This window comes from Perca fluviatilis, chromosome 10 (genome assembly GCF_010015445.1).
Source record: "Perca fluviatilis chromosome 10, GENO_Pfluv_1.0, whole genome shotgun sequence".
NCBI classification, from domain to species: domain Eukaryota; kingdom Metazoa; phylum Chordata; class Actinopteri; order Perciformes; family Percidae; genus Perca; species Perca fluviatilis.
In genome coordinates, this window is record NC_053121.1 from 18315807 (window position 1) to 18343790 (window position 27984).

Consider the following 27984-nt stretch of genomic DNA (forward strand, 5'->3'; position numbering starts at 1 on the left):
AAACAGTAGTTTTTGTAAACTTTATTGTGAAAAATCAAACAGACTGCTAAGATCAATATATATATTGGTACAATGTTAATGGCCAGTAGTTTTGTTCAGCTGCAATTGTGATTCTTGAACAATGTTGTTGGAAGTCTGCAGGTCATGAAGCCCATGGGACAAAGACAGGTGACCAAAAAAAAAAAAAAAATTAAACCTGCCATCTCTGAAGTCCTCCTGATCATTGCCTTGTGGTGTATAAAAAAAAAAATAAAATACTTCTTACTCCAAAAGTTAAATAAAAAAACTAAAAAATTTGGTCTGCTTCCCATCACTGGCTGCCTCGCAAATTCATTTCAGCCAGACGGCAGAAGCAATGAGCTGTTTAAAAACTCCAACAACAAAAAATCTACAAAAACAAGTTAACCTCGCTCCTATCGAAGAAAAATAATAACGTCATCAAAATAGGAAAGTTAGCCCAGTACTCACATTTTGTCAGTCGCTAATATGGTAGCTGAACCTTTGCTCCAAAGGCACGTCAGCTTTTACCTCCCTTACTCTCACATCTTACATATACAATGAAAACAACAGAACAAACACACTGACCTTAAATACAGAGTTAATCCAAAATAAATTGGAAAACAACTAGACAAGTTTGAGCGTACTGTGTAACAGCGATAAAGGACTTCCTTCATCGAAGCGCTGACTAGCCCCTCCCCGTCTAATCCCTCCCCAAATCAAATGTTCCCTTTCTCCAAACCCAGACCCAGACCTTTCCACCCCCCAAAGAACCTACACTTTATCTTTGTACTCTGCTCTCTGCAGCCTGTACTTGTGTATGTAAGTATGTAATGTATACTGTGTTTGTGTACGTAGTGGAGTGGTCGTCAGAGGCCGTTTTCGGACAGCATTACGTTAGAGGAACTAAGGGCGTGCTAGTTTAGGTTCATGGGCCTTCAGTGTTCCAACAGCGTCCTTCACTGCGTGATAGATGATGTTCTTCACCTGAGAAAAAAAAATGACAGGAAAAGTTTGTTAAAACAAAAACGCCTTAAGCTACTACACATGATCCACGGTAAAACCTCTCTGCGCTGGCCGTTCCATTGTTTTCCTATGGGGAATTGCCGCCGAGCACTGCACTCACAAGTTCAAATGATTTCAACTTTGACCTCGTTGCCGCTGACCTTTCAGCACAACCAATTCCAATACGTATACCTGCGCTTTTGCCTGCCCTACCGCCCTGCCTTGCGTTTTTACCGCGGATCATGTGTAGGCGGCTTCACACTGACCAGGGCTTTTTACAACACTTAACTTACATAATAACATGTTTTTCTACAAAAAGAAATTAACAGAAAAAGCAAAACCTCACAAATGTTATACGTTGTCTAACATGAGCAGCTGTAGAAGAGCTTTGTCAATAACAGAGACGAAGAACAGCAGAATTATAAATTAAATCACAAACTATTCAAAGAATACAGTAAGTAGAAGAACACAAGTATACAATATGAAGTAATATTACTGGAAAGCCATATGGTAGCAACCAGTTTACCGAAAATATTGCTGCATTATACTGGAGAAAGTTTTCTTGTCAGTTACCCAATAAGCCAAATGTTTGTCTATTTTCACTTTCCTTTAATGATGCATGCCAAGTTTGGAAACATCCATGATTCTTAAAGGGATACTTTGCTGATTTTAATCCAGCTCTGTGTCATCTTTGTGTGGGCAGAGTGTTTAGATGAATAGTGTTCGGATATTCTCCGTGGCACCAGTGCATGGAGGAACGGAGATATGTCAGATGACGTGAAAAGTGGCGGATCTCGACAGATCTCCGCTGTTCTGCTCCGTGGGGAGCTCTGTGCACTACCGCCACAGAAGTCTCTCTAGTTAGTTGAATGCATTACACTGAAATTACATGAGAGAAATGCACACCCACCTGTAGCTTGTCTTCGTGGTTTGTATGTGTAGTGGACAGGTGTCTGAACTCCTGGGTCAGTCTGAAACAGTGTTTTACATGCTCAGGAGACACAAAGTCCTCTGCCACCTTGATACAGCTGTACAGGTTGTGCACCTGAGAAGGAAAGAGCAGAGAAAGAACAAACGTGTTAATGAAACAAGATAAATATGGATCTTGAATCATCTACATAAATGGATATCTATATAGCAAGCATCCTTAATATAACACAACAAGTCTGACCTGGTGTGGCGCTCCAGCAGGGATAAATACGGCATCTCCTAAGAACTGTACAATGGCCCAACCCTGAACGCCATATTCTTCATAGAGCCTGCGGCGGAGCACCTGGTCCAGGTACCAGCTCTGGTCGTGAATGGGGTCGTGATCTGGAGGGTTCTCTTGACCCTGCTCCTCTCCCACCTGACACAGATAAACCATGGCATATTGATTTTTAGTATAATAAACAAGGATGTAGCGGGTAAACTTATCAGGGTTCAGATTAACATAAATTCATAGAATGTACGTAGTCTTAAAGTAATGCAGATCAGCCTACATAATGAGTTTTCTTTTCACAATCTGATTTTTGTTTGTGCATTACAATAATTATCTGCTGACATCAGACCATCGGTAATGCACCTTCCATTAAATTAATCGCTGTCTTTGTAAAGGACCTTGTCTCTGAGGTTCAAATGTGTTACTAGTACAGCCAATGATACTGCAGCTCAAAAGATCGGATCCTATTTTAGACAGAAATCTACTGGCTGCTGACCTTGCGGAGCAGTTCTCTGATCTTCTCGGCATCCTTGGCAGCGTAGATGTGCCAGAGAGCTCCAGGTTTCTCCTTTACCTCGTACACCCTCCTCTTCGTCATTTCATCCACATCGCCCTCTTCAATGGTGGTCATGACCTCTGGAGGACCGAACAAACAAAAACACACACACACATTCAGGGCACCAACGCGTCTCTATGATGACAAGATTTTACAGTAGTTTTATTTCCTCTTTAAGTGGTCTCGTGAATCACTTTTTGAGCCATGATTGTTGACATTTCAAAATTATATGATTACTCTTATTTATTCCAGTTTGATGACGTATCATGTCTCAGTGACTAAGATTATCAAACTACATTTGCATGTCTCATCTTTATAGCATAATTCATAGCATAAACAAGTATATCAATATCCATCATACTCTTTGACAAAAATGGCACAGAGCTGTAGTTCTCAACTGCTGACTCATGACCCAGTATTGGGTTGCAGGTCCATTAAAAGTGAACTGCAAGTGTGTGGGCCATAACAGTTTCATTCTGAAGTGCACTGATTTTCCAGAGCTTCTTTTGAAATACTGTTTGCAGCTGCATCATGTGGCTGTCATAACAAAAACAGCCCAAACAGCAGCACTGTGGGTTCATGTTTTTCCTCAAAGAACTGTGGTAAAAAAGAAAATGAATCTAAACAGAAACTACTAAAATAGCCTTTGGCAAAGCATGAAAATGCCATAACAGGACTAATGTTTCTAGTGTGTAAAAGCATTGTAAATGACTAAACTATTAATTTTGAAAAATCTATGAAAATGGTTCAACTTTTGAATGATGTCTGGGTTGTGACTTAAGACAAATATGGATCATGTAGCTGGACCAGTTGAGAACCACTGGGGCAAAGAAAAGGACAAGTTACAGACTACACAACCACATTTACTGACATTAGGTTTACATCCACTCCACTTCTACCACTCTACTGCATGAACATATACTGATACTGTGTCACGCTTACAGTGCTGATTTACAAGTTATTCCGATAGATGATAAGTGAAAACTAACACATTCATGACTGTGTTTGCCCTTTGTCACCAGCTCAGCTTTATTTCCAGGGTTTCTCTTCGCTACTTAACAATGTTTATGCATTTAGCTAGGCTGCCAGCGTGGTGTCTTATAATAACAATGAGAGTGTGTGTAGTGGCACAGTCATTATCTGGTCAGAAATGATTCCTTCACAGACAAGTTCAGTTGCCAGGTTAATGTGTTTATTTTGATGGGCGTGTAAAATCCCATGGTCCTATGAAGAAGAAGAAGAAGAAGAAGAAGAAGAAGAAGAAGAAGAAGAAGAAGAAGAAAAAAGAAGAAGAAGAAGGGTCTGTGTATGAGGACAGCATGCCTACGGTCATGTTGTGGGGTGTGCCTGCAAGGGAATAGGGATGCCAATTCTAGATGCCCTTCATTCAAACTTTTCTCCCAATGTGTAAGGACCAGAGCACAGCTCAACAAAAGGTAAAAGAGACCGAATATACTTCCAGTAATTACATGAAATCTTGTGTAAACTTCATGTCAATTTGTGGATTTTCACTTGCTTTATTGACTGAATCCCAAACAGTACACATTTTTTCACTTAACCCTGAAATCTACATGGATAAAGAAAGTCAGGATCTCCAATGGGCAACAACAGAAATTTCAATGCCATCCTATATTAATTCAAGGTGTTAATTAAGGTTGCATTTCCATAGAAATTTACAAAACATGCCACAGTAGAAACTAACAGATAGGTCACAGTGCTCTGGTCCCTACTGCACAGATAATAACATGAGGATAGGGGGGAGGAGTGAAGAAGGTTAGTCAAGTAGAAGGGCATGCTACTTAAGTGATACAACTGAGAGTCTACAAACCTTTTTGTCCATCGATATCTGCCTCTGTGAATGAGAGATTTGAATGTAAATGAGTGTGACCCACTGAATGGTCTCATTCAGGGTCCTAACCAAACCAATCAAGCCTGAAGCAACTAAAACAGTAAAAGCATGATGTTTGGGAAACATCTTTGAAAGTATTCTTTAAGATTGTTCAGGAGGGATCAGTTGAAGATCAGATGAAAGTCAAGAGTATAATGTCCAGTGTTTGAAATTAGTTATTTCTTTTATATCCTACATGTATTTTATACAATGTCTTGGATTTGGTACAGGGGGAAATCTGATCATTTGCATGTCATATTGTAAATAATACATAATGAAATTATTGTGTGATTTGAGGAGTAAGTTGTGCTTTTGATAAACATTTAGCAGTTCAATTAATGGTGTACTGTACAAGTGTCTTGTAATAAACGTTTATTAAGTGTGTGTGTGTGTGTGTGTGTGTGTGTGTGTGTGTGTGTGTGTGTGTGTGCGTGCGAGCGAGAGTGAGTGAGTGTGAGTGAGAGAGACAAAACAAGACAGAGAGAGAGGACAAAGTGTGTGTTTAAGTCCACTGACCTTCCTCCAGGTCTCCCTCTACTTGAGGAATGCCAACATAGACCATGACATTGACAGCATCAGACACATCCAGATGGAGATTAGTGGTTCCCACCTTCCTGTCTTCAGATGAGGTTAAGCCTGAAAGACATTGAAAGAGAGAAAGTGAAGACAAATATATTATGGAGGGAGGGGGAGAAAGAGATGAGATATCTGAGTTGATGGGGAATGAAAATGTTCTGTCAGACTATCCTTCTCACCATAGGCATTGTACATCTTAGGTCCAAGGTCAGGACGCACAAAAAAGTTGGGCAGACGGGCAGCAAGGTTTAAACGACCATCTCTCTTTGTATACTCAGGCAAGGGAAGGTTATCCATCAGATCGTCAAACCTGGGGAAAGTATGATAGAACATCAAACAACAACACAAGTAAGATTCACCAATGTGTTTTGTGCCTTACAAAAAATGAATTGGTTGGCAAAAAAAAATATCTGATTCATACTTTCTTTTTAATCTTACAAGGGAAATGACTAGTTGACAAAAATGTTTTTGCATTTATGGCATGTGTAGAAGAGCACTTCAAACATTTGTCAATGTAACTTGGCCAAAATATGGTGGTTATTCTACATTTTAACATATGTAGGAAAATTGAGGTATAGATCATCAAAGCACCAGGATGGCAAAGAACATGCTAACATTAACAATATAATAAAAGATAAATTTATCTATTGTGGCATGTGAGAAATGTCTCAAAAATCTATTGATAAATACAACAGATTCCATATGTGCCCAGTGACACATATTATAAATTATGTGATAAAAAATGGAATCTCATTTTGGCGTGTGAGATATGAATCTTATTTGGGGATATAACTCATATACTATAACCTTAAATAATATACATTATAATATATAATTAGTAAAATACATATTTGTGAATAACCCACTCTGGGAATATAGTGGGTAGCTTGGTTGGCTAATGCGCAAGACACAAAAGAAGCAACATATTTCTGGGTTCCTCACCGTGTGGGCATCATGTCCCTGAAGTCTTCGCCTGGAGGCCAATCCTTTAATTTCAATACCATGGGCTGGCCCTCATTATCTTGCAGTCGCTCTGCATTCACAGAAAAACACATTAACGACCATTTCTGAGAGAAACGGGAGCTAAAATAACACCGTATCAGTCAGTCAATCCAAACAAAAAAGAATAATTTAGGAAAAATAGTTTGTGCACTCACTGGAGATGACCTCAAAGCCGTCCCAGAAGTCTCGCACCTTCACATCAGAGATGATGGCGCAGTTTCTACAGTTGACAAGGTCTACATCCTGGTCTCCAAACTCCCTACTGAAAGCATCAGGCCGCCACAAATCACCTTTCAGGCGTTTATGTATCCCAGACACCAACACGGGCTGGACACAAAAGAGAAGAGATTAGAGAGATGACAGAACAACAGAAGTCAGTGTGGGGAAGTTTCAACAGCAATATTTCTTGTTTCAGCTCCATCACGTTTCTGCCACAGTTGCCTCAGGGGTTATATTGTAGTTCTTACTTGTCCCTGCTTCCAGCACTCTCTGAAGATCTTCCAATTGTTGCTGTTGCTGGGATCCTGTAGGCAGAGGAGTCGTCCGTCACAGAGCCAGGAGTGTGAGGTATGTGGTTCCAAAACACTAAGGCCCATTATGCCGTCTTTTCGGCCCCCCAACACACCAAGCTCGCCACTCTCAGAGGCCCCGGTCCGACGGCCTTCTGCCTTCTTGGTCTCTACAACCGAGGCGATGATGTGATCCAGGAAGTTTGGGAGGCTGCTCTTCAGCTTGTCACTCTGACAGATGAAATAGAAATGATTGATTACCCAGCTATGTACTTGTACATACAGGTAATTAACTTAAACTTGATTAACGTAAAGGCTTGTCTTTTTTTTTTCTCCCAGTATCCACCTTGCCATTTTGCGCCAAGTGAATGTTCTGCTTCACTTTTACTACAGCAGTAAATGGCAGAAATACATTTTATAATCAATTCAGTTATTCCTAATCTTAGTATTCTTAAAATTTCAATTAATCTTATTGAAAATGTTTTCAGTTGATTCACTATATTCTGAGCTTAGGCTACACTGATTGACACTACACTTACATGCATTATTGAAAATGAAAAGGCAAAAATGAGACTGAAAATTCACAGTACTTTCCTTATCAACATTTTCGGTTGTATTTTTCTATAGAGTTCCAGGAGAAATGTATTTATCTTTGTGTTGAAATACACCAAAATATTATAGGCATAATTAACCATTTTCCAAATATAAATAGGCATACACTGTGTAAAGTGTGATTTGAAATGATTCAGTTTTATTACAACTTGCTATAAATGCTCTGATCTTTTAGTATACATTTGTACACTTGATAAAACTACATGGATTGATAAAAGCTTTCTACGTACGCCTGCTGAGGTGAAGACAGAGGGGAACGGTACCCCACTCTCTCCAGGCCCCTGAGGGAGTTTGCCCGGTCCGGAGTTGAGCAGGTCCCGGAGACTGGACCCTTCAGGTTTGGACTGGGCCATGCTGGAGCCCAGTAACAGACTGTTAAATAGCTTAGGGCTGGAGGCAGAAGGCTTTGACAGGGCACTGAGTGAGTCCAGGCCAAAGGGAGGCCGGCTGTCTCGACTCATCATGGAGCGAAGTGAACCAGATTCTGGAAGAAGATGGCAAGAGGATGGTGATGCAACATCAAATATAATATTAATTTGGACTTTTTTATGTTCTCAGATTACACTGATTCAGAATTTCCTTATTCCTACTTACCTTTGGTGTCATCCTTGGCTTTCTGTGTGGCCAAGTCTGCCAACCAATGCAGAGCAGAGCTGTTGCCCTCTCCTGATGAGCGTGGCTCTTTGGCAGAGGACTGGGTGAGGTTACAGGGGGAGGATGTACTACTGGTGGAGTTACTGGTACTACCCACACTTTCTCCTCCCCCACTGTCTGATGGTGCGGCTGTTTGTGTAGTTTCTGTTTTGATCGCTGCCGTTTCTCCCTCCGATTTTGGGGTGGTGCCAATACCAGAAGCTGCAGCTGTGAGGACGCCACTACTGCTTGTTGTAGACTAATGAGACAAGCACAACAATATTAGAGCCTTCAAGTTAGACACTTTTCACAATGTAGAAATGGAGAGCTAAGAAAAATATGATGTGGCAAAACAGTACCTGTGAAATCCCATTGGGGGCACTAGGGCGTACTAGAGGCTTGGTGTGTCGACTGGTACAGGGACAATTGGCCTTAATACCCCACTTGCCTCTCGCTGAGTGCACCATGTCACCTATGTTGTAAAGAGCTAAAGGAGAAGGGCAATAAAATCATCATTACAACTCTTACAGTACCAGTACAAGATAATACATACCTAATTACTTGATGCTTGTGAGGAGGAGGATTGATAGATTCATGATTCAATCATAATGTACATGTTACCTGTCCCAGGTATAATCTGCGTAGGCATAAGGTTCTGTGGCTCATGAGGTTGGCCTTTGGCACACTTCAACCAAGAGAAAACCTCATCCTCGAGACCTTCATCTACATCTGAAGGAAAGAACATATTGACCAACGTGTGGGTTTCCAATGCACTCAACCTCCAAAGATCTCACAAAGTATTAACCCTGTGAACACTTGTTTCTATTATTGTAATAAAAAAAAAATACAATAATATAAAACAAGTTAGGTTAACACAGGAACACTGCAGTGAACTGGTTTACTTAGCTCTACATTTTTCCTAAATGACTCACCCTCCCTTGGCCTGTTCCTGCGGAGCCGATAGCAGTCCAGACACACTCCAAAGCCACACTTGCGACACACCCAGTGGATGTTGAACAGCGTGGTCTCACACACGTCACACATTTCTCTGACACCTCGCACTGCACGTTTCCATGCTACTTTCTCTGAAGGACAGGTAAAAACAAGAAAAAAAAGAAGGAAAAAAAAAAAAAAAACAGGTTTACATACACAATAGACACTTCTGACAGGGTGAGTGTTGAGAAAAAGTGTAGGACATGATAACACCCCAAATGTGACTTAAATGATTAAAATTATGTCTTTATACTCACGGTGAGGCTCCACCATCATCATGGCCTCCTTCTCAGACATGACCAACTGACAGAACTGGTCTCCAACATTTGCCAGGATGTACTTGGATGTATCAAGGTCAAGGCCCTCTTGGACAGCTGGTGCAGGTAGCCACAGACCCATAGCCATGGAATCGCTCTGCTGAGGACTCAGGAAGCCTTCCACGCGCAGTATACCTTTGCGAGTGAAAGCCAATCTGGTCACGTGCAAAAAGAAAGGTTAATGCAGTAACACATCATTGGTTGATTGATAATTGCTTCCTCTATTCTGGTTTACTCCCTATGACTTCCTCTATGATGCTCAAATACACAAAGCAAGACACTAAACAGCGCAAGCATACAAACGTGTACCTTCTGAAGTGAAAGAACCGACAGGCCACATTTGGGTCGTCATCATCATCGCTGTCTTCGTCTGTAGCACGATATTTACGGTAGCGCTCCAGACGGCACTCGCGGCACTTGTGCAAGTGAGGGGCCACGTTGATGCAGGAGCCATCCTGGAGAAAAGACTCACCAGACTGCTTTAGACGACGCACTTTGCTCTGGTCTTTTAGTACAGACTGGCCCACTGGAGGAGAAAACTTAGTGTTAATTCTATTGCTTAGCTTGTCGCCACAAATGAGAAAGAGTGGACAAGACTTACCTTTGAAAGGCTTGTTACGTGGACGGCCCTTAGCAACCACTTGGACTTTAGTTTTCTGCAACATGGCCCCATCCTTGGCAGGGTGTGGTGTTCCTCCTGGGATTTGGCCTTTCTCTGGGCCCTCCTCATTCTCACTCAGGTCTGACAGGTCGCTGTTGCTGCTGGAGTCAGAGTCACGTTTGGACGATTGGCCTCTTTCCTCCAGGGTAAACTTCTGAGACTGGGTCTGGTCAAAGGACACAGGGACCTCCTCCATTCCACCAGGTTCAGTGCTTCCAAACATTGGGCAGCCTGAGGTGGATGTAGGCATCTCCCCAACATCTTGCTCCTCCTTTGTCACAGTCTCTTCACTTTGTGACCTCTGTGATGAGGTCGGTGCTGGAGAGGAGGAAGAGCTGGGTGAAGCAGTTGCTGAGAGGGCTGGGAAAGGGGAAGACAGAATCCCCTTAGGTGGCTCTGCCATAGTGAACAGGTTTGGCTTGCAGTCCGAGGCAAGACCAAGGGTCTGTGGCTCAGCCCCTGTGAGGCCAGCAAAGGAGGTGTGGGAGGTTTTGTCCCCATATGCCAGAAATGGATTAGCGGGCTCTTTGGAGGCCTGCAGAAAAAGGTTCTGGTGGCTATCTGAAGTATTAAATCCAGATTGCAGCCCTAAGCCCCCCACAGAAGTACCATTATTACTGCTCTTCTTAGAAGTATTTTGAGCTCCGGAGGCTGCAGCCAGACCACCAATACTTAGACCAGAGCCTCTTCCTGCTGCAGAGCCACCCATGCCCTGGAAGGCCGATGACGATTTGTTGAGCACACCATTTCCCGTTGAATGGGTCTCAGGCACTTTGGGCTGCTCGGGCTTTTTCAGCCCTTCAGTGGTTGTTGCAGGCTTGAAAAGGCTTAGGGGCTCTTTAGTCAGGCTCTCAGACACTGCGGTGAAGTAATTGGTGTCCTTGGACTGGGTATGACAAGCAGCTAGGCTTGGGCTGGACCCAGAATTCTGGGTCATGCACTGAAAAAACAAGTTTTGGTCTTGCTGGTATTGAGTCTCATTCTTTGCTCCGCCAAAGCCAAAGCCAAAGGGCCTGGCAGTGTCCTGGGAGGTTGTTGTAGTAGTAGGAGCTCCATTGGTCTGAGAAGTAACATCTCCAAATACAGAAGCAGTGGGCACGGTCTGGGGCAAACGAAAACCTGATGCCGTTTTAGAGCCCTGAGAAACAATGTGGTAGAGTAAAAGTAGATTAATAACAGAAAAAAGCTGTGATGACTTGCAAAGGCATCATATAATGGTATTGACAGTACTGATCCTATTGATCGTCTTACCTCAGTTTGGCTTCCCCAGGTGGGGGCTTTAGGACTAAAACCCACAGAAGCAGAAAGGGCCACACTAGGGCCGCTGTCATGCGACCAGGAAATTGTGACAGGCCCCGGGGAAACAAGAGCAGCTGTTTTGGAATAAGCTGATTGGGAGGCCTCCTCTCGATCTGGCTGGGGGGATGGGGAGGCCTTGGGGGCTGGAGCTCCAGGGACCAGGCTAGGCATCTGGCCTAGTGAGGGGAAAGATGTGGGGGAGAAGGGAGAGGGGGCTGGTTTGAGGGGAGGAGGGGTGGGGGTATGAGTAATGGCAGTGGTGGAGTCTGCTGCCCCTTGTGTGGAGAGTGAGCGACCATTTTCTTTGACGTGGGCAGGATAACGAAGAGGAGCAGCGTTCAACTGGTCCATCTGGAGTGAGGAATTGGTGTTGGGGGACGACACTCTGCCCTGAGGAAAGGTTCCTTCTGAAGAGCTTCCGTTTTTGGTTGTGCTGCTGACTCTTTCTCCCAACTCGCCACCCCAGATCCCCATCGCTTCCACTGGAGTTTTGTTGGAATCGCCACAGTTTTGCCCATCAGCTTCCGTATCTCCTGCTCCTTTAAAACGTTTCAAGTTCAAGTCATCCTCACCTTCGGAGGCAGTCCTACGTCTGCGTCCACTGTCACCCTTCATTGTTTCACTGTCCTTCCTTCGCCGCCCATTCTTACCAAGCTAAAGAGGGGGAGAATGTTAGGAAGTAATTTTGTTAATACATTTAAAAAAAATGTTTATCTTAAGCTGAAAATACTTTATGCTTTAACAAAATATACAGCACAGTACCAATTATAGATTTATAATATGACGACCTTACCTCCTCCTCTGTCAGCATGACATGTATCACACGAGGATCTACCATCTGGTTTTCTTCTCCCTACAGCAGCAAGAGGTGGTATTTAAGTGGCATCCTTTCACACCATGGCCAAAATATATTTAGGCAAAACATAAGTTTTAAAAAGATAGTTTTTTGCAATTTTCATTTCATTTTAACTCTTGGTTTCGCCCATTACAGAGGAATTTCTTTAGCATTGTATCCTGTTTTTATTTTTTATTTATTTTTTTAAATGTAGGAGAGCTAATGGTATTAGGTAGTGGTTAAATAAAACAAGAAGTGAGGCAATACAGTCATTTGAATCCAACTTATCCAGTCTGAATGTGACAGGACTGATTTCCCATCTAAATGTGTCTATGTCATAAAGAGTTTCTAATGGTTTAGGCATTTTGATCCGGAAATTGCATCCTAATTTTACTTGTAGCATAGGCGTTACCTACCTTATCTAAGGTAATCTCCATTATGTGTGAGATAGGATCGTGCTGTGAGACCAGTCCTGTAGCCCAGCACTCCTCAAACTCCGGCTGGTAAACGCGAACCCTGCGTCCTTGAATAGTGTATGAACCTATGGGCAGAAAAACAGCGAAAAGTAAGAGTTAGATTCTGGCAGTCAACGAGAGTCCAGGCTAGAAAATGTTAAGGCATTAAAGTCTCTCAATATAGTAAGTTCCTACTCCAGCGTTAGAAAACACAATGATTTACAGTCACTGTTGTTAGTTCATCTGTTTCATGCTTTCACTGCGTATCAGCTTCTTAACTACATGTGATGACACATGCCAAGTTTAGGCATTTTAAATGAACACTAATTCCAAGGCTGCCAATTTGAGCAAGTCCCCCAAAATAAAACATGTGAAACACTGTTAAGACATAACACCCCAGAGAACACATGGAGGCAATAAAGGAAAACATAAAAACTATTGAAGGTTGAGTCTCACCCTTCCTGAAGATCTCCTGCAGTTCAAAGTCAGTACGCCAGCTGGAGATGGCAGCCTGCAGGGAGGGCTGCTCCAACAGCAAAGGGTGTCTTATGTCTTTATCAACCTGCACAAGGACACAAACCACACTGTCCTGAAATAGTGGTACAGTAATAATAGTAGCAATAAAATGAAACTTCACACTACAATATTATAAGAAAAAACACCAGCACTACAACTTAGTTATTTCTACAAATTATGTTATTTCATTGGGTTATCATTTTAAACATGTTAACAGTAATAAGAAATACCCTGTCCCAAGAAATTGTTTATTCTGCCTGCTAAACACTCAAAACGCACAGAGGTATTCAAATCACATCTGAGAAGCTGAACCACAAAATGTGTTTAGGTAATTTTTGATAAATATCCTAAATAATTAGTCCATTATAAAAAAATGTTTTATGTCAATGAACTGGTTTACAAACTAATCAGTCTAGCACTTAACACTACTAAAGGATTAACACACACTGTAAAGAAAAAAACATACACACCTCAAACCTCTGGACAGTTTTCTTATCAGGCAGGAACTCAAAATTCTTGTTTCCAAAATACTCCACAGGAACCAATGATCCTAAACCCACTCTGTCCACCAGGGAGCGGAAGACCTGAGTAAAAAAGGAACAACATGAATCCTACACCCTGTAGAAAAATACTTGACATGATAACCATATACATCGCAAAAGAATCCAGATTTTTTTCAAAAGGTAATCTAAGTAGGGCTGTCAATCAATTAAAGGTCCCATGACATGGTGCTAGTTGGATGCTTTTATATAGACCTTGGTGGTCCCCTAATACTGTATCTGAAGTCTCTTTCCTGAAATTCAGCCTTTGTGCAGAATTACAGCCACTAGAGCCAGTCCCACAATGAGCTTTCCTTAGTATGTGCCATTTCTGTGTCTGTAGCTATTGAGGAGGAGAGGAAGGGGCAAGGTGGAGAGTGGGGGTGTGGCCTTGACCAACTGCCACTTTGCTCATTTGAAAGCCATGATGCCTCTCTCTCATGGGTGGGCCAAATTCTCTGGGCGGGGAAAGCAAAGAAAGGGGAGGTAACCTTGATTCCAGATTGGTCCATCTGAGCTTTCATTTTCTCAAAAGGCAGAGCAGGATACTCAGGGCTCAGTTTACATCGCCATTTCTAGCCACTGGGGGACCATAGACGGGTTTCCCGTTTACAAACATTACAGGGTGGGTGTGCATACCAGGGGCAGAAAGCCAGATTGGTGAGCTGGTCCGCTACTGCAACAACCTTAAGTATTGTTTGTATATAACTGCTGACTCAATAAAACGTGATTTTAGTTGGACCGGTTTGTCGGTCTTTAATTTTGCAGTGTTACTGTAAAATATATGTATGGCTATAATTATCATTTTAGGCTAATGTAATCCTCTGTGCGGGCGAGAGATGTGACCCACGACCATCATAGTTTATAAAAATGCAGCTCAGTGAGGATACAGACATTTCATACACCAGACATTTAGAACACGGACCTGCCGATGCGCATTGATCCCCAGTTGGACATGGTTCAGAGGCTTCAGTCTGCAATGTAGTTCCTACACTTCACTGATAAACCAGAGAACTGTACAGTTACACTGGGCTTCATGCGTCCAAAAAATTAGTGGTCTTAAAACAAATTTGCGTTAATGCGATAACACATTAACTTTGACAGCCCTAAATGTTAGAAATATAGACTATGTTTACACTAAAAGGTCTCCATGCCAACATGCTAGTCATTTTATAGTGAGTCATATCTTTTTCTTGCGTTTCTGCTCATAATATTCACTTGAGAACATTACTCTCTAAATTAACTCATTTTGCATTTAGGGGTGAAAGGTTGCCCTCTACTGGGCTCAGCAACAAAGGCTTCAGGGTCAAGAGGGTTAAAACAAATTAAGCAATTTTCTGTGAATCTTCAAACATTCTGGAAAGTGTTAGGTGTTAAAAGTAGTTAGTAATGGTCAGGGTCCAAACTTGAGAATACTCAAAATAAAAGCTAAAGTTATTGAATTCAAATTGAACCCGGGTTGGTGAATAGCATTGGGCCTATTTGGCAGCCATGGATGGCCTTGTCCTAATGCCTTGTCCCCATTTCAACCGGTAGCCCAGATCGTTTCAAGGCTAGACTTGTATGCATGATGCAGATGGTCCTGCTTACTCACACTGTTCAACTGAGCACTCACCAGAGCAGGCCAGGCTGTGGCTGATGCTGGGGATCCAGCAGTCCCAGTACCATCACTCGGATTGGCCCAAACAATGGAGTCTTCCACCAACACGGCTTTCACCCCCTCATCATACACCTGCACCCAAGAACACCTCTGCCGAACATTGTCAAACTCCACAAATACCTGCATTGGGAAAAACAGAAAGAAACAGGACATAAACATAAGGACTAATATATGTGATATAAGACTGCTACCTGAGCAACTGCAACTATAGCAAATCTAATTAAAGTAACAAGCAAGTAACATAACCCATTTTTTTTAAAGACAGAATGACCGCAAGTGGATTGGCAAGCTACTATATGTCAGAGCAGACAGCCACACAGGGCCTCTTCAGTGGCCAAGAGCTAATTAGAAAATGTTGTCAACTAGCAAAGTAATGCCTGTGTGTACCAGCAACTTCCTCTGAAAGAGCATTTCATATCTGTGACAATACAGTCTCATACTAATACTACTCAGTATTAAAATGAGAATACTAGAAAAGGAAAATTTCCAGTCTGTGTTGTCATCTTTTTCTTTCTAAACTAGAACTAGGAAGTAAAGAGCTAGGAAGAAAACTATATACTGAACTTTTGCACATTCTGCACTAAACCATACAGCCTTCTTTTCTTATTGTTAAACGGTTATATTGTACATTTGTTTATTTATCGTTTCTTTTACATTTATGGTTTATTTCCTTTGAATATGTTTATGGATGCACCAAAGCAAATTACTTACTTGGCATTGTCTTTTTAAAGATGATTTTTGGGGCATTTTTAGCCTTTATACAGCTGAAGACATGAAAGGGGAGAGAGGGGGAATGACATGAAGCAAAGGGCCGCAGGTCAGAGTCGAACCCGGGCCGGCTGAGTCGAGGAGTAAACCTGTGAGCTATCCGGGCGCCCTACTTGGCATTTTCTGACTCTGATTTCAGATACTAAAGACTCACTGACTCACATGAACAGACCCTCTGGCAGGATCACAGGAGGAGTGCCTGTCAATCATTAGTTATCTAGCTACTTTAGTTTAAAAGAAAAGGTTTTAGTGATTAAGTGGCTTAAAATGGAAGACACAGCCTTAAAAAACTTTCCCGGTGATTGTATTAAACATAATTAATTAGTCTGTTGTGCTGACTTAAAGTATATACAATTATATTTATTCAATAGGGTTGTTGCTGTAGTTTCTTTTAATATTACATGCATCCATACCCAGATTTTTGAAAATGATTATAGCCTGGACATGTGGATGAAAATATGCAGCATTTATACTGCGCACAGCATTTATGCTTAATACTGACCCACTCTGCACCTGTATTATAGGTTGTTATGGTTGTAGTGTTGTTTAATTTGCTGTGGTAGGCACTTTATTGTTGGCATCACTGGGCAAAAATTCCATCATCTTTCAGCATCTTGTAATTCAAGTAGTCTAAGACAGTCCTTCCAGAAAAACGCTGAGTTTTTTTGTGATTGTTGCGGGCAAACATCCTTGATTATGCGGCACGTTTTCTTAACAAAATGCGATGGAATATGCGCGATATTTATGCAATTTTATGCGATGAAACACGGGAACTTGCAAAAATTGCAGGAACTTGCAAAACTGCAGTTTGATGAAAAGAGAAGAAGAAAAAGGGATTCCCCCAACACCCTGCTTTTTTAAAACTTAATTTCCAAAAATAGTTTACAGATATTCAGTCATTGCAATAAGTAAATAAATAAGATACAAAAATATATACAAATAATATAATATTAAAGTAAAAATAAAAGTAATAGTCTAAACAGAGGGAAATAAAAAGAGACAGACTTTCAAAAATCGTTAATAATATAGACAGCAGGAGCACTTAAAGAAATTTGAGTAGACATCAGATATTAAGACAGCTTTCTGATACCAACTTAAGAGACTCAAAGTACATGTCAAATACAACCTCCAACACCTGCTTTTCGATGATGTTCACGTCGCGTAATTACGTCACTTCATAACGTTCCCATGGCAACAGGGGAAAGTGGCTGCTCTTGTGTGAAGTAAACGCAACATTTTTTCAACTTTCTGCTAAGATATGGGGGACTTTTTTGCAACGAAAATGCATTGATTATGAAATCATGCAAGCACCGCATATTTTGCACGGAAATTGGCAATTTATGTGGCGAAAGTGAAAAAAAATGCGGCCCCCGCATGAATATGCGGACTTTGGCCGATTATGCATTGAATTATGCGATCGCATAATCGCGTTTTTCTGGAGGGACTGCTAAGAGGAAAAACTACTTTCTCTTTACTACTCATGGCTCCGTATTCAGGCTTCAGAAAATCTAGCCGTTGATGTTAGAGGTCGACCGATATGGGTTTTCACAGGCCGATGCCGATCTTTTGAAATCAGGGTCGGACGATGGCCGATATATGCTGCCGATTATTTTTGGCCGATATTTGCTTGTTTTTAACCTCTATTTGAAAGATAAAATGTAACACTAATAAGTACTTAAGATACACAAAATTTCTCAAATTTCTCACATTTATTGAACACTTGAACACCAATCTGCACTTGTATACTTACATTAAACATGTATAATGTAAAAACATATATTGTATAAATAAACAAAATGGGTAAGAAGAAAGAAAGAAAATAAATTTAACTTTGTCGAATAAACTTTTCAATTAAAAGATAAAGTTTAGTGCACTTAGCGGCATTTATCAAACAGCTGAGAATATTAAAATAAATTGACCATTTTAACAATAGTAGTGCTGACACACAGTAGCAACCAGCAGCATTTCTTTGTTTTGGTGTTGGCTGGGTGAAGCGCTGCCATAAGGGGGTGGTTTTCTTTTCAGCCATCAGACTTAATGACTAAAAAAGGGGGAAAATACAAGGTTAAGTTAGTATTTTTGTAAGTTTCTTCAAGTCATTTTATAGATAGGTATAGATATAAAATCTAACACTTGTTTTATAAATTAGCTAATAATTCAGTGCATTGTAAGTGATACAAGGCTAAAAAGTTTCTATCATCTTCCCAAAAACTGTCCTGAAACATGTATTTTTGGTTTGTTTTGTTTATTGACAGACAAAGCCAAATGGACAAAACCTAATTAAGGGGGGAAAACAACTTTAGGCCATATGGTCAAAATTAAATGATTTAATAATAATGTAATAACTATAACTTATAACAATAACGTATTTCACTAGTAAATTGCTGTTGAACGACAAAACAACCACCATGGCAAAAGGGTATTTTACAACAACTTTGAATGCACCGCGACGACGATCGTCTGTGTTGTTCTGCAGACAAGTAGCTAAACAACGGCAGCAGACGCTGCTTAACATACTGCTGTTGGATCCTATACAGTGAAATAAATCACACTTTACACCGTTTAGCTGTCAGCATTTTAATTGTGTTTAATCCATCTGCTAGCTAATGGTAGGCTAACGTTAGCTGCTGACAAGTGTAATGTTAACTAGCGTCACGTGCCGCCGATGTTTCTGTTATTCTAACATTGCGTGCAGACATCAGAGAGCAACGCAGGCATATCAGTGCCGCCAAAATGAGGTACAGAAATCCGCGTTGCTATTCAGTCCGGTAGATATGGGTCGTTAAGGCACAGGTGCCATATTAGCAGCGAGTCTACTCTGTACCAACCCTAGCAACGACGCTAGCAAAGCAAAGCCAGTCCTTCACTAGCCTATGGTGCGGTGGTCTCTTTTAACTACAACTTCTTTCTCTGCATTGAGTTGACAACCCTCTCAAATATAGACACACAAACAGAACAAATAATAAAAGTCTCAGATCCACTGTCTGTGATTGCAAAATTCTAGCTTAATTATTGTGTCAATATCCAAAGTAGCCGAACGATCCGTTCGCCTGTTCATGTTTTTTTTCCGAAGTTGGCACTAACATGTCATATGTTTTTCATTAAATATATACGACTTATAAGAATTTAATCCTTACCGTTTTCTCCGAGGAACAGCTCCTTCCTTAGGCACTGGATGAGGTCTGCTCACTCTGCTGGTAATTGACTCTAGGGGCAGCGTGCGTCGAACACATGTTCCACAACAACAACAATACCAGGCTGCCCGCAGATGCGCCTGCCTATTAATCGGCTTGATATTGGCCGATGCCGATTATGTAAAAAAAGCCAAAAAATCTGCCAATTAATCGGTCGACCTCTAGTTGATGGGCGACTTTGGTCGATCACAGATCATTTCAGAGACAGAGCGTTCCTATTGGCTTTTCCGCGCATGCACTGCCCGTGCAACAGAGAGAGGCGAGGGAGAGCTGCAGGGAGAGGTCTTGGTCTACTTCAAATTCTGCCGTTTATTTGCATTCCACCCACTGTAGCTTTAAAAAGGTAAAGTCTGCGATTTTTCTAATGCAATACACATTTTGTCAAATTCAGCCAATATCGCCTCACGGTCCACTAGCTCCCCGTTTTGTGAGTGCCCTGAAAATAGATCAGGTGTTTATACACAGACCTGGCTCTGTAAATGGGAAATAAACAAAGTGCATCGGACCGAGCCACACAACACTATTCCTGTCATGCTTGTGCACAGGACAGTAGGGGAAAGGCCACGGATGTGTAAGAGAAAGGCAGTGGGAGTGAGAGGGATGGTAAATCTGGCACATGCTAACGTTCTGAAGTAGCACATTGACAACAATCTTTCTCCAGAATCACAGACTCCACCTCCGCCTTTCTACAGGGCTCAGAATGTTGTACTATGCCCGTTCACAGAAAGAACCAAGCAGGCCTGCCTTATTGCCCAGACAGCACTCTCTCTCTCTCTCTCTCTCTCTCTCTAAAAGTTCTTCTTCTGTACACTCTTGCTCATGACATTTCGTCATTTCTGACATAACCACTTTTATCTTATTGTTTTTGCAGTCTCTTCCATAAACCACTGTATTACACTGCGGCGTAATACAGTTCTAAGGTTGAGAAAATGTAGTGCCAAAGGAAAAGGCTGTCTGATGGCAAGGTAAAGCAGTAAAAATATTCTAAATAAAGCGCTGCTTGATATTGTTTTTAGGTGCCTCCTTTTTCAGGAGGCTAAAATATGTTTTTGCTGCTGCCCCCATCCACATCAGCACGTTGCTTAGCTTCCGTGTTGCTACTCCCTTGTGCTTCTCTAAAGATCAGGGTGTGCCGACGATTCAGAAAATATAGAAGATATCGATTTTTAGGCTTAAGATTCGATTCAAAATCGATTTTTGATTCAAAATCGATTTTTGATTCAAAAACGATTCTCGATTAAAAAAGCGGTCACAGTATGTAAATGTAGTTACCTTTCCCATGTGATTGCAGTAGACATACAATTTAAAAGAAAAAAAATTAAATGTAGTCTGATATTACTTTATATGTATCCATACAAAAATAAAAACTTCTGCAACTAAAAACTGCAAAGTGCAAAGCTTTGGCCAGCTTTCAAATACATTTAATTCAAGTATAAAATAAAACTATTAAATAAAAAGAGCTTTTCGTTCAGAGTTCGGTGGGATTTTAGAGCATTGAAAGAGAGTGCGTTGGTTGACTGGCATGTTAGGTACTTTAGGTTGTTGTTCGTCCACGTCTTTAATGTTAATCTCTGGGTGATGGCGTATCATGTTAGTTCTCAAGTTTGTGGTGTTTCCATAATACTTAACTTTCGCTTTGCAAAGCCTGCATATTATCGATAAACCGATTTATCGGCCGGCCGATATATTGGGCCCATATTTGTTTATTTTTACGTGTATCGGCATCGACCGATAAGCGGCTGCTGCATTCGCCGATTTTCCCGGCATTATTTACAGACAGGCGTCCACACAGGCAGCTCTGTGTTGCTAGAGACGCTGCAGTTCATGTGCAGACCATGCACTGCCCCTCCCCCACTAGCAGAGTGTTAGAAGCCTGCTCTTCAAGACAACGGTAAGTTTTAAACTTTCAAAAGCATCTTTTAACTGTTTTACTTAGCTGAAATATTGCCATACACTTTGAAAGTGGAAACACATTGCTCTATATGTGCTTGCAACTATAGCTAAGCAAATTTGTGGGTCCAAATGGAAAATGCGAATGCCTCATCTATAAAACTGCTTGCCATTGTATTTAGGGAGCTGCAAATAGCTAAGTTGTAGGCTATCCGTATGCATACGGTAACTGTTACTAACACTGGTCATAGGATTAAGTAATGCCGACGTTGTTCCGTGATATTTGTGGGAGGTTTGGACGGCTGAGACTCTCTCCCTACTTGGAGCTGGGCGGAGTTGCCATCGCACGTGTAGGTGTGTGTGTGTGTCTCACACACCAGACTCTCTCCCTCTCTCCCTACTCGGAGCTGGGCGGAGTTGCCATCGCAGTCCCCCCCCCCGCTCAAGAAGAGCTTTAATGATGAGAGATATGTTTTATATGTGTGTGTGTGTGTGTGTCTCACTCAGTGGGACACATGTCACGCATCACAGCGATATATGAAAGTGCTGCGCCACTTGAAGGAGAGCTTTTAAAACTTTGAGAGATATGTTTTATACGTGATTGAATATTTATACCTTTTAACGTTGATGCAGTTTAGAACACAAACTTGAACAATTTGTTGCTTAATGTGCATCTGACATCACGTTATTTTCCTCTGATTTATGTTCTGTGGTTGACAAATCAGGCAGCTTCTTTTACATTTTCGTTTAGACCTACTCGTGTGTTGTCTTTGCATATTAGGCGGCATATTAGCCTTAGACATGCTCCTTTTATTTTACGTAGAATAAAAATAAAAACTTTTCAGGTTTATTGTTTTCTTAAATTATTTAAAGTGATGGTTCGGAGTAATTTCACCCTAGGGTCCTTTGCACCATGACCTTGAGCCAATCAACCCCCCAGAAGCTTTTTACACCTGGGTCGAACATTGGGCGAGTTAGCGTTATCAGCTGAATAGCTTAGTGCGGGCGCTAATGGATCCAAGAGTGTATCTTGTACATTACCCCACTAATAATGCCCAAAATGATACCAAACTTCTACACTAGTACAGATAGGTTATGCACTCATAAAACGATGGATTGGAAAGTTTGTAAGTACACCAGGAGTTTATTTAAATAACACTTTAATTTAATGATTAAATAAGGTAGTGTCTCCAAACTTACCTCAATTATAACTCGTCTCCTGCTAGTTGTACTACAGCACTTTAAAAAAATAAGTTAAATTAATAAATATTTTTGTTGTATCTCTTTTCGGTGTTGTAATTTGTAGACGTCCCTAAGCACTCGTCTTACTGCCGGTAACAGCAGAGAGCAGAAGCCAGCAGGCAAGTGTTATTTAAATAAACTCCTGGTGTACTTACAAACTTTCCAATTATTTGTTTTATGAGTACATAACCTATTTGTACTTGTGTAGAAGTTTGGTATCATTTCGGGCATTATTAGTGGGGTAATTTACAAGATACACTCTTGGATCCATTAGGGCCTGCACTAAGCTATTCAGCTGATAACTTTAACTCTCCCAATGTTCGACCCAGGTGTAAAAAGCTTCTGGGGGATTGTTTGGCTCGAGGTCATGGTGCAAAGGACCCTAGGGTGAAATTACTCTGAACCATCACTTTAAAAGTGTTGACAAAGGACATTTTTTGATGACCTGATTATATCCATCTTATAATATGTCAGAAAGCAATGCATCATCAAGGCTGTGTTGTAGATGTTTATGAAAGCCTTTTACCCTTGCACAGTTAACCATATGCAGTGTACCCATCCATATGATGCACACTGCACGCATAATGTGGGTGATATGATGCAAGATGATTGCAGAAGTGACACTGATCTGTTTTTTGTTTTGTTAAAACAAACAACACACCCAAACAAATGCAGCCCCCTGCACTGTTTGGGTCTGAATCTCCGCTTAAGGGTTTGGCTTAAAGGTTCCTCAACTAAAGTCCATGAGAGAGGGGCAAGTAATACTGTAGCATCTGAAACTGCCACAGATCTAATGAGACAATGAAATAGATCCAGAACATAACCCTGTTTCTTAATGAAAGATATTTTAATTATGCATCTTCTTTTCTGTGTCAAAATAACAAAATAAAACTGATATGCATTGAATCACAATGGACAATCCAACTGAACAATGACAACCATTAGCCAAGGTTTCAAAATCTAAACTACTTCACAAAGTAAACTTGACAACAGCTGGGCTTCCTCTTCTCGTGAACTGTGTGCAAGATTTGTAGGTGACTTATCACACCATGACGCCTCCTATTTGTCACATTTATAAAGTTGATAGCAAAGGGTTATTATTTTGTCGGCTTGAGTGAAGGAAAACACAACAGATACATCTAAGGTTTTGACTACAAACGTTTAATTCAACAGAGCAAGCTGTGAGAAACAGACTGGACTGTTATCAGTCTTGCCAGCCTCCCCCAGTCACTGCTTCTAGTCAAATCAGATTTGTTTGAACTCAGGGTGGGAATGTTATTCATTAACACCATCTATGCAACTGACCAGCCAACCTGCTTAGGGTTGAATGGAAAGAAGGAGTGAGCGACAGAGAAAAATTAAATTGAAGCTGAAACTTACGTTTAGTTGGTACTATTTCATTAATGCTGTAGCAGACAAGTGCCAGGGGGGGAAATCTCTAGAGGCACTAGCAGATTCACACATAATATACTTTACAATAGGACTCGTTTGTGAATCACTTTTTATACGGTTGGTTCACTCAAATGACAAAACAAATAATTCCACATTCTTCCATATTAAATTAATGGTGTAGTGATATTTTCTTCCACGATATATAACACGGCACAAAGTGCGATGATATGCGAACCAGAAAAATGTGCCACAACTAACTCTCAAACAGCAAATGCGAGTGGTGCAGAGAAGGAACAGGAGCATAAATGGATTTGTTTGGAAAATTGTATCTCAGTGTCATGTTCTCTTTTGAGCCATGGTGATGCTCCATTACCTTTTTTGTCTTGCTTGGAGCATTTTTCATGTGTTTTGGAAACAACCAGCAAAAATAGAGCTCTCCAACTGACATGACCATACATTAATGAGGAGGAATAATAAAATTTGAGATTACGGCTAATGTTCTTTTAATCCAACCTTTTATTATTTTTACACGGAGTGGACACGTCTTTGCCTTAATATGTGCCACCACGTGCAGATCTGCATCTATTCACCTAACATCTGGAACAGGACTTTTTGCAGGGAGCAAAAATTCTCTTCATTTACATACACAGCCATAAAAGACCACTTCTTGTTTTCATTTACTAACAATAAATGCCAGGCATTATTATTATGAACTGCACAGGGTTGGGTACGCAAACAGTAGTATTCGGACCGGATTAGAACGCAAATTTCGGTTCCGACTGAAATATTTTCTCTCTGTCGCTCCAGACAGCGGCAGACTCTTTTTTTCTTTCTCCCTTTTCTGCCGAGTGGCGCACATGCCCACTCGCGGTGTGAAGCGCGTGTCCACGTTATTCTCCGACATGCACTCCACAATCCCGGCTTTTTGTACACGCTCCGAAACGGACGTAAAAATATCATAAATGAATGACAATTTATGTGGTTCATAGTGGGATTCATAATATCGCTCCCCGAATAGAATGTTGACGTTAAGACGACGTGAAAATACATTTATTAATGACATATTATTATGCTGTGTTAAAAACAATTCCATGACCAAAACTTTCTGGGTCTTTTTAGGTTTCCAAAACCTTTCCAAGCCTGGAATTTGCATTTTTCAAATTCCATAATTTTTCCAGTTTTTTTCAAAACGTATGAACCCTGGGTGCAGTATCTTGCCAGAGAAGGTAAATATGGTAATTTTTCTGCAAAAGAACTGCTAAAGTTTGAAGCTGGTTGGCATACCAACTCAACATTTATTTTGTTGTTACTTGTTAATAGTGTAACTGTTATTTGTTAAATTATTGTAGTTATGTGTTAGGTGACTTAGGTTTACTTATTATATATTTAAGTACTTTAAAATGTTAATATATTGTTAAATTAAAATATTTTTCAATATAAAAAAAAAATCCATAAAAGAGCCTCTCTTTGATGTCATTTTTCAGTTTTTCAAGAATCTGTTTAGGAATCGGAATCGTTTTTAAAGTACCGGTTCGGCATCTGAATCGTAAAAATCCAAACGGTACCCAACCCTAGAACTGCCGAAGGTCTACACAGCAGAAAATGTTGAGGCTTTGTTTTGGTTTTATTCTCTTGTAAAAAAAGATTTTTAAAAAAGCCCCTGTCTTTAGTCAGAAATTCAGAGCCAGAGTGTTGCTTCTAGTCTGACTAAATTCAGATATAAGGGGATTATTACATGAAATTATAATGCAGGCTTCTTTCATTCTTCTTTTAGTTTTAGGTTCATTTGGATCTGCTAGTTAAATTTTAATGATTTTTTTTTGTTACTGACATCTGTGAGAAAAACTCAAAAAGTACTATGGGTAAAACTTAAGTCCTCAGATGACAACTGAACATTATTATACTGGTATATCTTGATTATCAGCAAGCTGTACTCAAAATACTAATAATGTAAAACCTTTCTGCCAGCAATGTGCACTGCCACCTTTTCACAGAGACCACTCAATCGAGCCTCTGAACAAAACCTCTTTAAAAATTTTACTTTTGTAAACTTTTTGTATTTTTTTCTACACATCCCAGTTGTCAGGCTGGTTATTCCTCAAGCTCATGTAACATCGAAAAACTAGCATTTGCCCTAAGTGGTTGACCTCAATTCACATGTCAGTAGGTTGGTGGGAATCAGTAAACCGAGCCATGACAACTGTCTTTTTTTCTTCACACAAAAACTGAAACGACACCTGGTGACCCATGACATACTCTAGACAGAAAAGTGATAAAATGAATTCAGACTCATTGAACGGGTGCATAATCCTACGTGTACTTGTTTCGTTTTATTTGTTATAGTGAAAAGGTTTTGTGAGTAGGAGACTAGCCAACCAGTTTCTGACAACCTCCCCTTTATCCCTGTAAATCAAAGATCTTGGCTAAATATGATTGCATTGACTATGTTGTCAAGGTTCATAATGGCAGGGCAGAAAAATACTTTCTCTGACAGGGAGAAGAAAAAAGAAAAAGAAAAAAAAAGATATCCAAGCCCCAGCCCTATTAATGTTTATCGTTGATGGACCTCATTTCTCCAGTAAATATCCATTTTGGTGAATGCACACATCAGAAAAGAGAGCCAGACTTGTTTTTCAATAGATAAAAGTGCACCTTCTTATTCTACAGAGAGAGAATCTAAGATTAATTGTTTTGATTCAACTAATTTCTAACAAACAAAAAGGGCATCCTGCAACAACCCAAAGGACCCTCATTGATTATTTTCCTATTGCCTATTTTATTTAGTTTAATAATCATGCAATAGCCAAATGGGATCAATTTAATTTATTTAATCATCACTCTAGTTGAGATTCTCCAAATAGGTGCTTTTTAACCAAATTAACCCTATGTTCTAAGAAATCACTGTATTATGTGTATATTTAAGACATTAAAATCTTTAAACGTTCTGTAAAAAATTAAGTGTGAATGTAAATTTAAATAAATACTATTTAACTTGATAATTGCTTACCAATGAAAAACCTGATTTTAGCTATGAAATGTATACTTGTTACGTTATGTAGGTCACCCACCACCTCCCCAAATTTTTACAAATCTCAAATGTCTCTGCAGTTTCGCAGCCCGGGGAAGCAGCTTGAGAAGATTAATTTCATTCATACAAGAGTTTTTTTTTTTTTAGATAATAAACTTGCGCTTTAGTCTAAACATTTAACAATCTGGAACCCACAGTTAAGTCGAAAGAATTCCTGGTTCACCCTCGTTTGAACTTGTGAGGCCTTTAACTAGACTAACGTTAGCTGACGATGGGAACTGGCGAGCTAGCTAGCTAAAGCTGTTATTTGCTGTTGCTTGCAAGCGGTTTGTCACCACATCGTGATAGTTTGGTTATTTCTGCCGCATCTGTGCTTTGCAAGTGATTGCTAGGGGGTTAAGCTCAATATTAGTGGAGCTTAATGTCATTCGTTAACAAGCTAAAAAGCGAACAAAGCAAAGGCCAGAAAATCCCCGGCCTCGAGTTTAGCTTCGCCTCACTGTCTGAGACGTGTAGCTTGCTAATATATGCATGAGCTTACGTTAACTGCCAACAAATGCACCAACATTGACGGCTAAAAACGAGTTCAATGCGGTTGAATACATATTTAATAGCTAGTATACATTTTATATAGACATTGGTAGGTATTTAGCTACACAGTACGGCATCACTTGTATGTAAACACTGACCGTCAGCCCTGCTGCAGCAGCAGTGGTTGTTGTTGTCGCCTCTCCTCCGCTAACCTCCGAAGCGGCCAGGCCGATGACGCTCACTGCCCGCACTGTTCCCCGGAGCAAGTCCCGGGCCCAGGCAGCCTGCTCCGGCTCGGATCCATTCGCGGACCTGCCGTCGTCGAGGAGCAAAAGAAGACGCTTCCCTATCAATTCAAGAGAGTCCCCCATGGTTTGCTCGCAAGCTAGCTGCCTTCAGTGAGCCACCATGAACAGTGTAACTTCTCCGCTTAGGATGGAAACTCAGGAATGCTAGAAGACAAGCAGAAAATAGCTGCGGCGACTTTGTATTTAACGTTGGTGCAAAGGAGAGCCCGTTAGAACCGTTGCAAACGAGGGCACGCAGTGGCGGACCAAGTCACGCCAGGAATTCACACAGTCGAGATGTTATTGTCCTCGGTGCTAGCGCAACTATCCTGCTCTGTCCGCCATTGAGCCCTGCAACAATCAAACGCACTCCTCGTAGACAGGCAGCACTGCGGAGA

The 27984-nt window shown here is 40.8% G+C and overlaps 1 protein-coding gene across 2 annotated transcripts; it reads right to left on the reverse strand.

The window, feature by feature from the left end:
- Positions 1-6: 6 nt before the first annotated feature.
- On the reverse strand, positions 7-27969 carry kdm3b (lysine (K)-specific demethylase 3B). 2 transcript variants are annotated; one of them, XM_039813346.1, is made up of 25 exons: positions 27458-27968; positions 15210-15374; positions 13526-13639; positions 12996-13101; positions 12501-12625; positions 12043-12102; positions 11202-11903; positions 9891-11088; positions 9599-9815; positions 9230-9444; positions 8912-9064; positions 8601-8708; positions 8339-8466; positions 7941-8238; positions 7577-7830; positions 6693-6965; positions 6381-6552; positions 6166-6256; positions 5403-5533; positions 5164-5283; positions 4588-4611; positions 2700-2839; positions 2174-2350; positions 1913-2047; positions 7-984 (listed from the first exon to the last, which is right to left on the reverse strand). In XM_039813346.1, exons 1-25 carry the CDS (start codon positions 27668-27670, stop codon positions 904-906), a joined length of 5400 nt encoding a protein of 1799 aa, XP_039669280.1. In that variant the 5' UTR covers positions 27671-27968; the 3' UTR covers positions 7-903. The 2 variants fall into 2 exon arrangements, with proteins under 2 accessions (XP_039669280.1, XP_039669281.1); XM_039813347.1 differs by lacking the exon at positions 4588-4611 and having other exon boundaries at positions 27458-27969.
- Positions 27970-27984: the final 15 nt, after the last annotated feature.

Excerpts from the sequence above, each read along its gene's own strand:
- kdm3b (XM_039813346.1), bottom strand. The coding sequence starts at position 27,670 with ATGGGGGACTCTCTTGAATTGATAGGGAAGCGTCTTCTTTTGCTCCTC. Across the intron at positions 8,467-8,600 it reads GCAGATTATACCTGGGACAG|CTCTTTACAACATAGGTGAC; the intron begins GTAACATGTACA and ends CTTCTCCTTTAG. Across the intron at positions 6,257-6,380 it reads CGGCTTTGAGGTCATCTCCA|AGCGACTGCAAGATAATGAG; the intron begins GTGAGTGCACAA and ends CTGTGAATGCAG.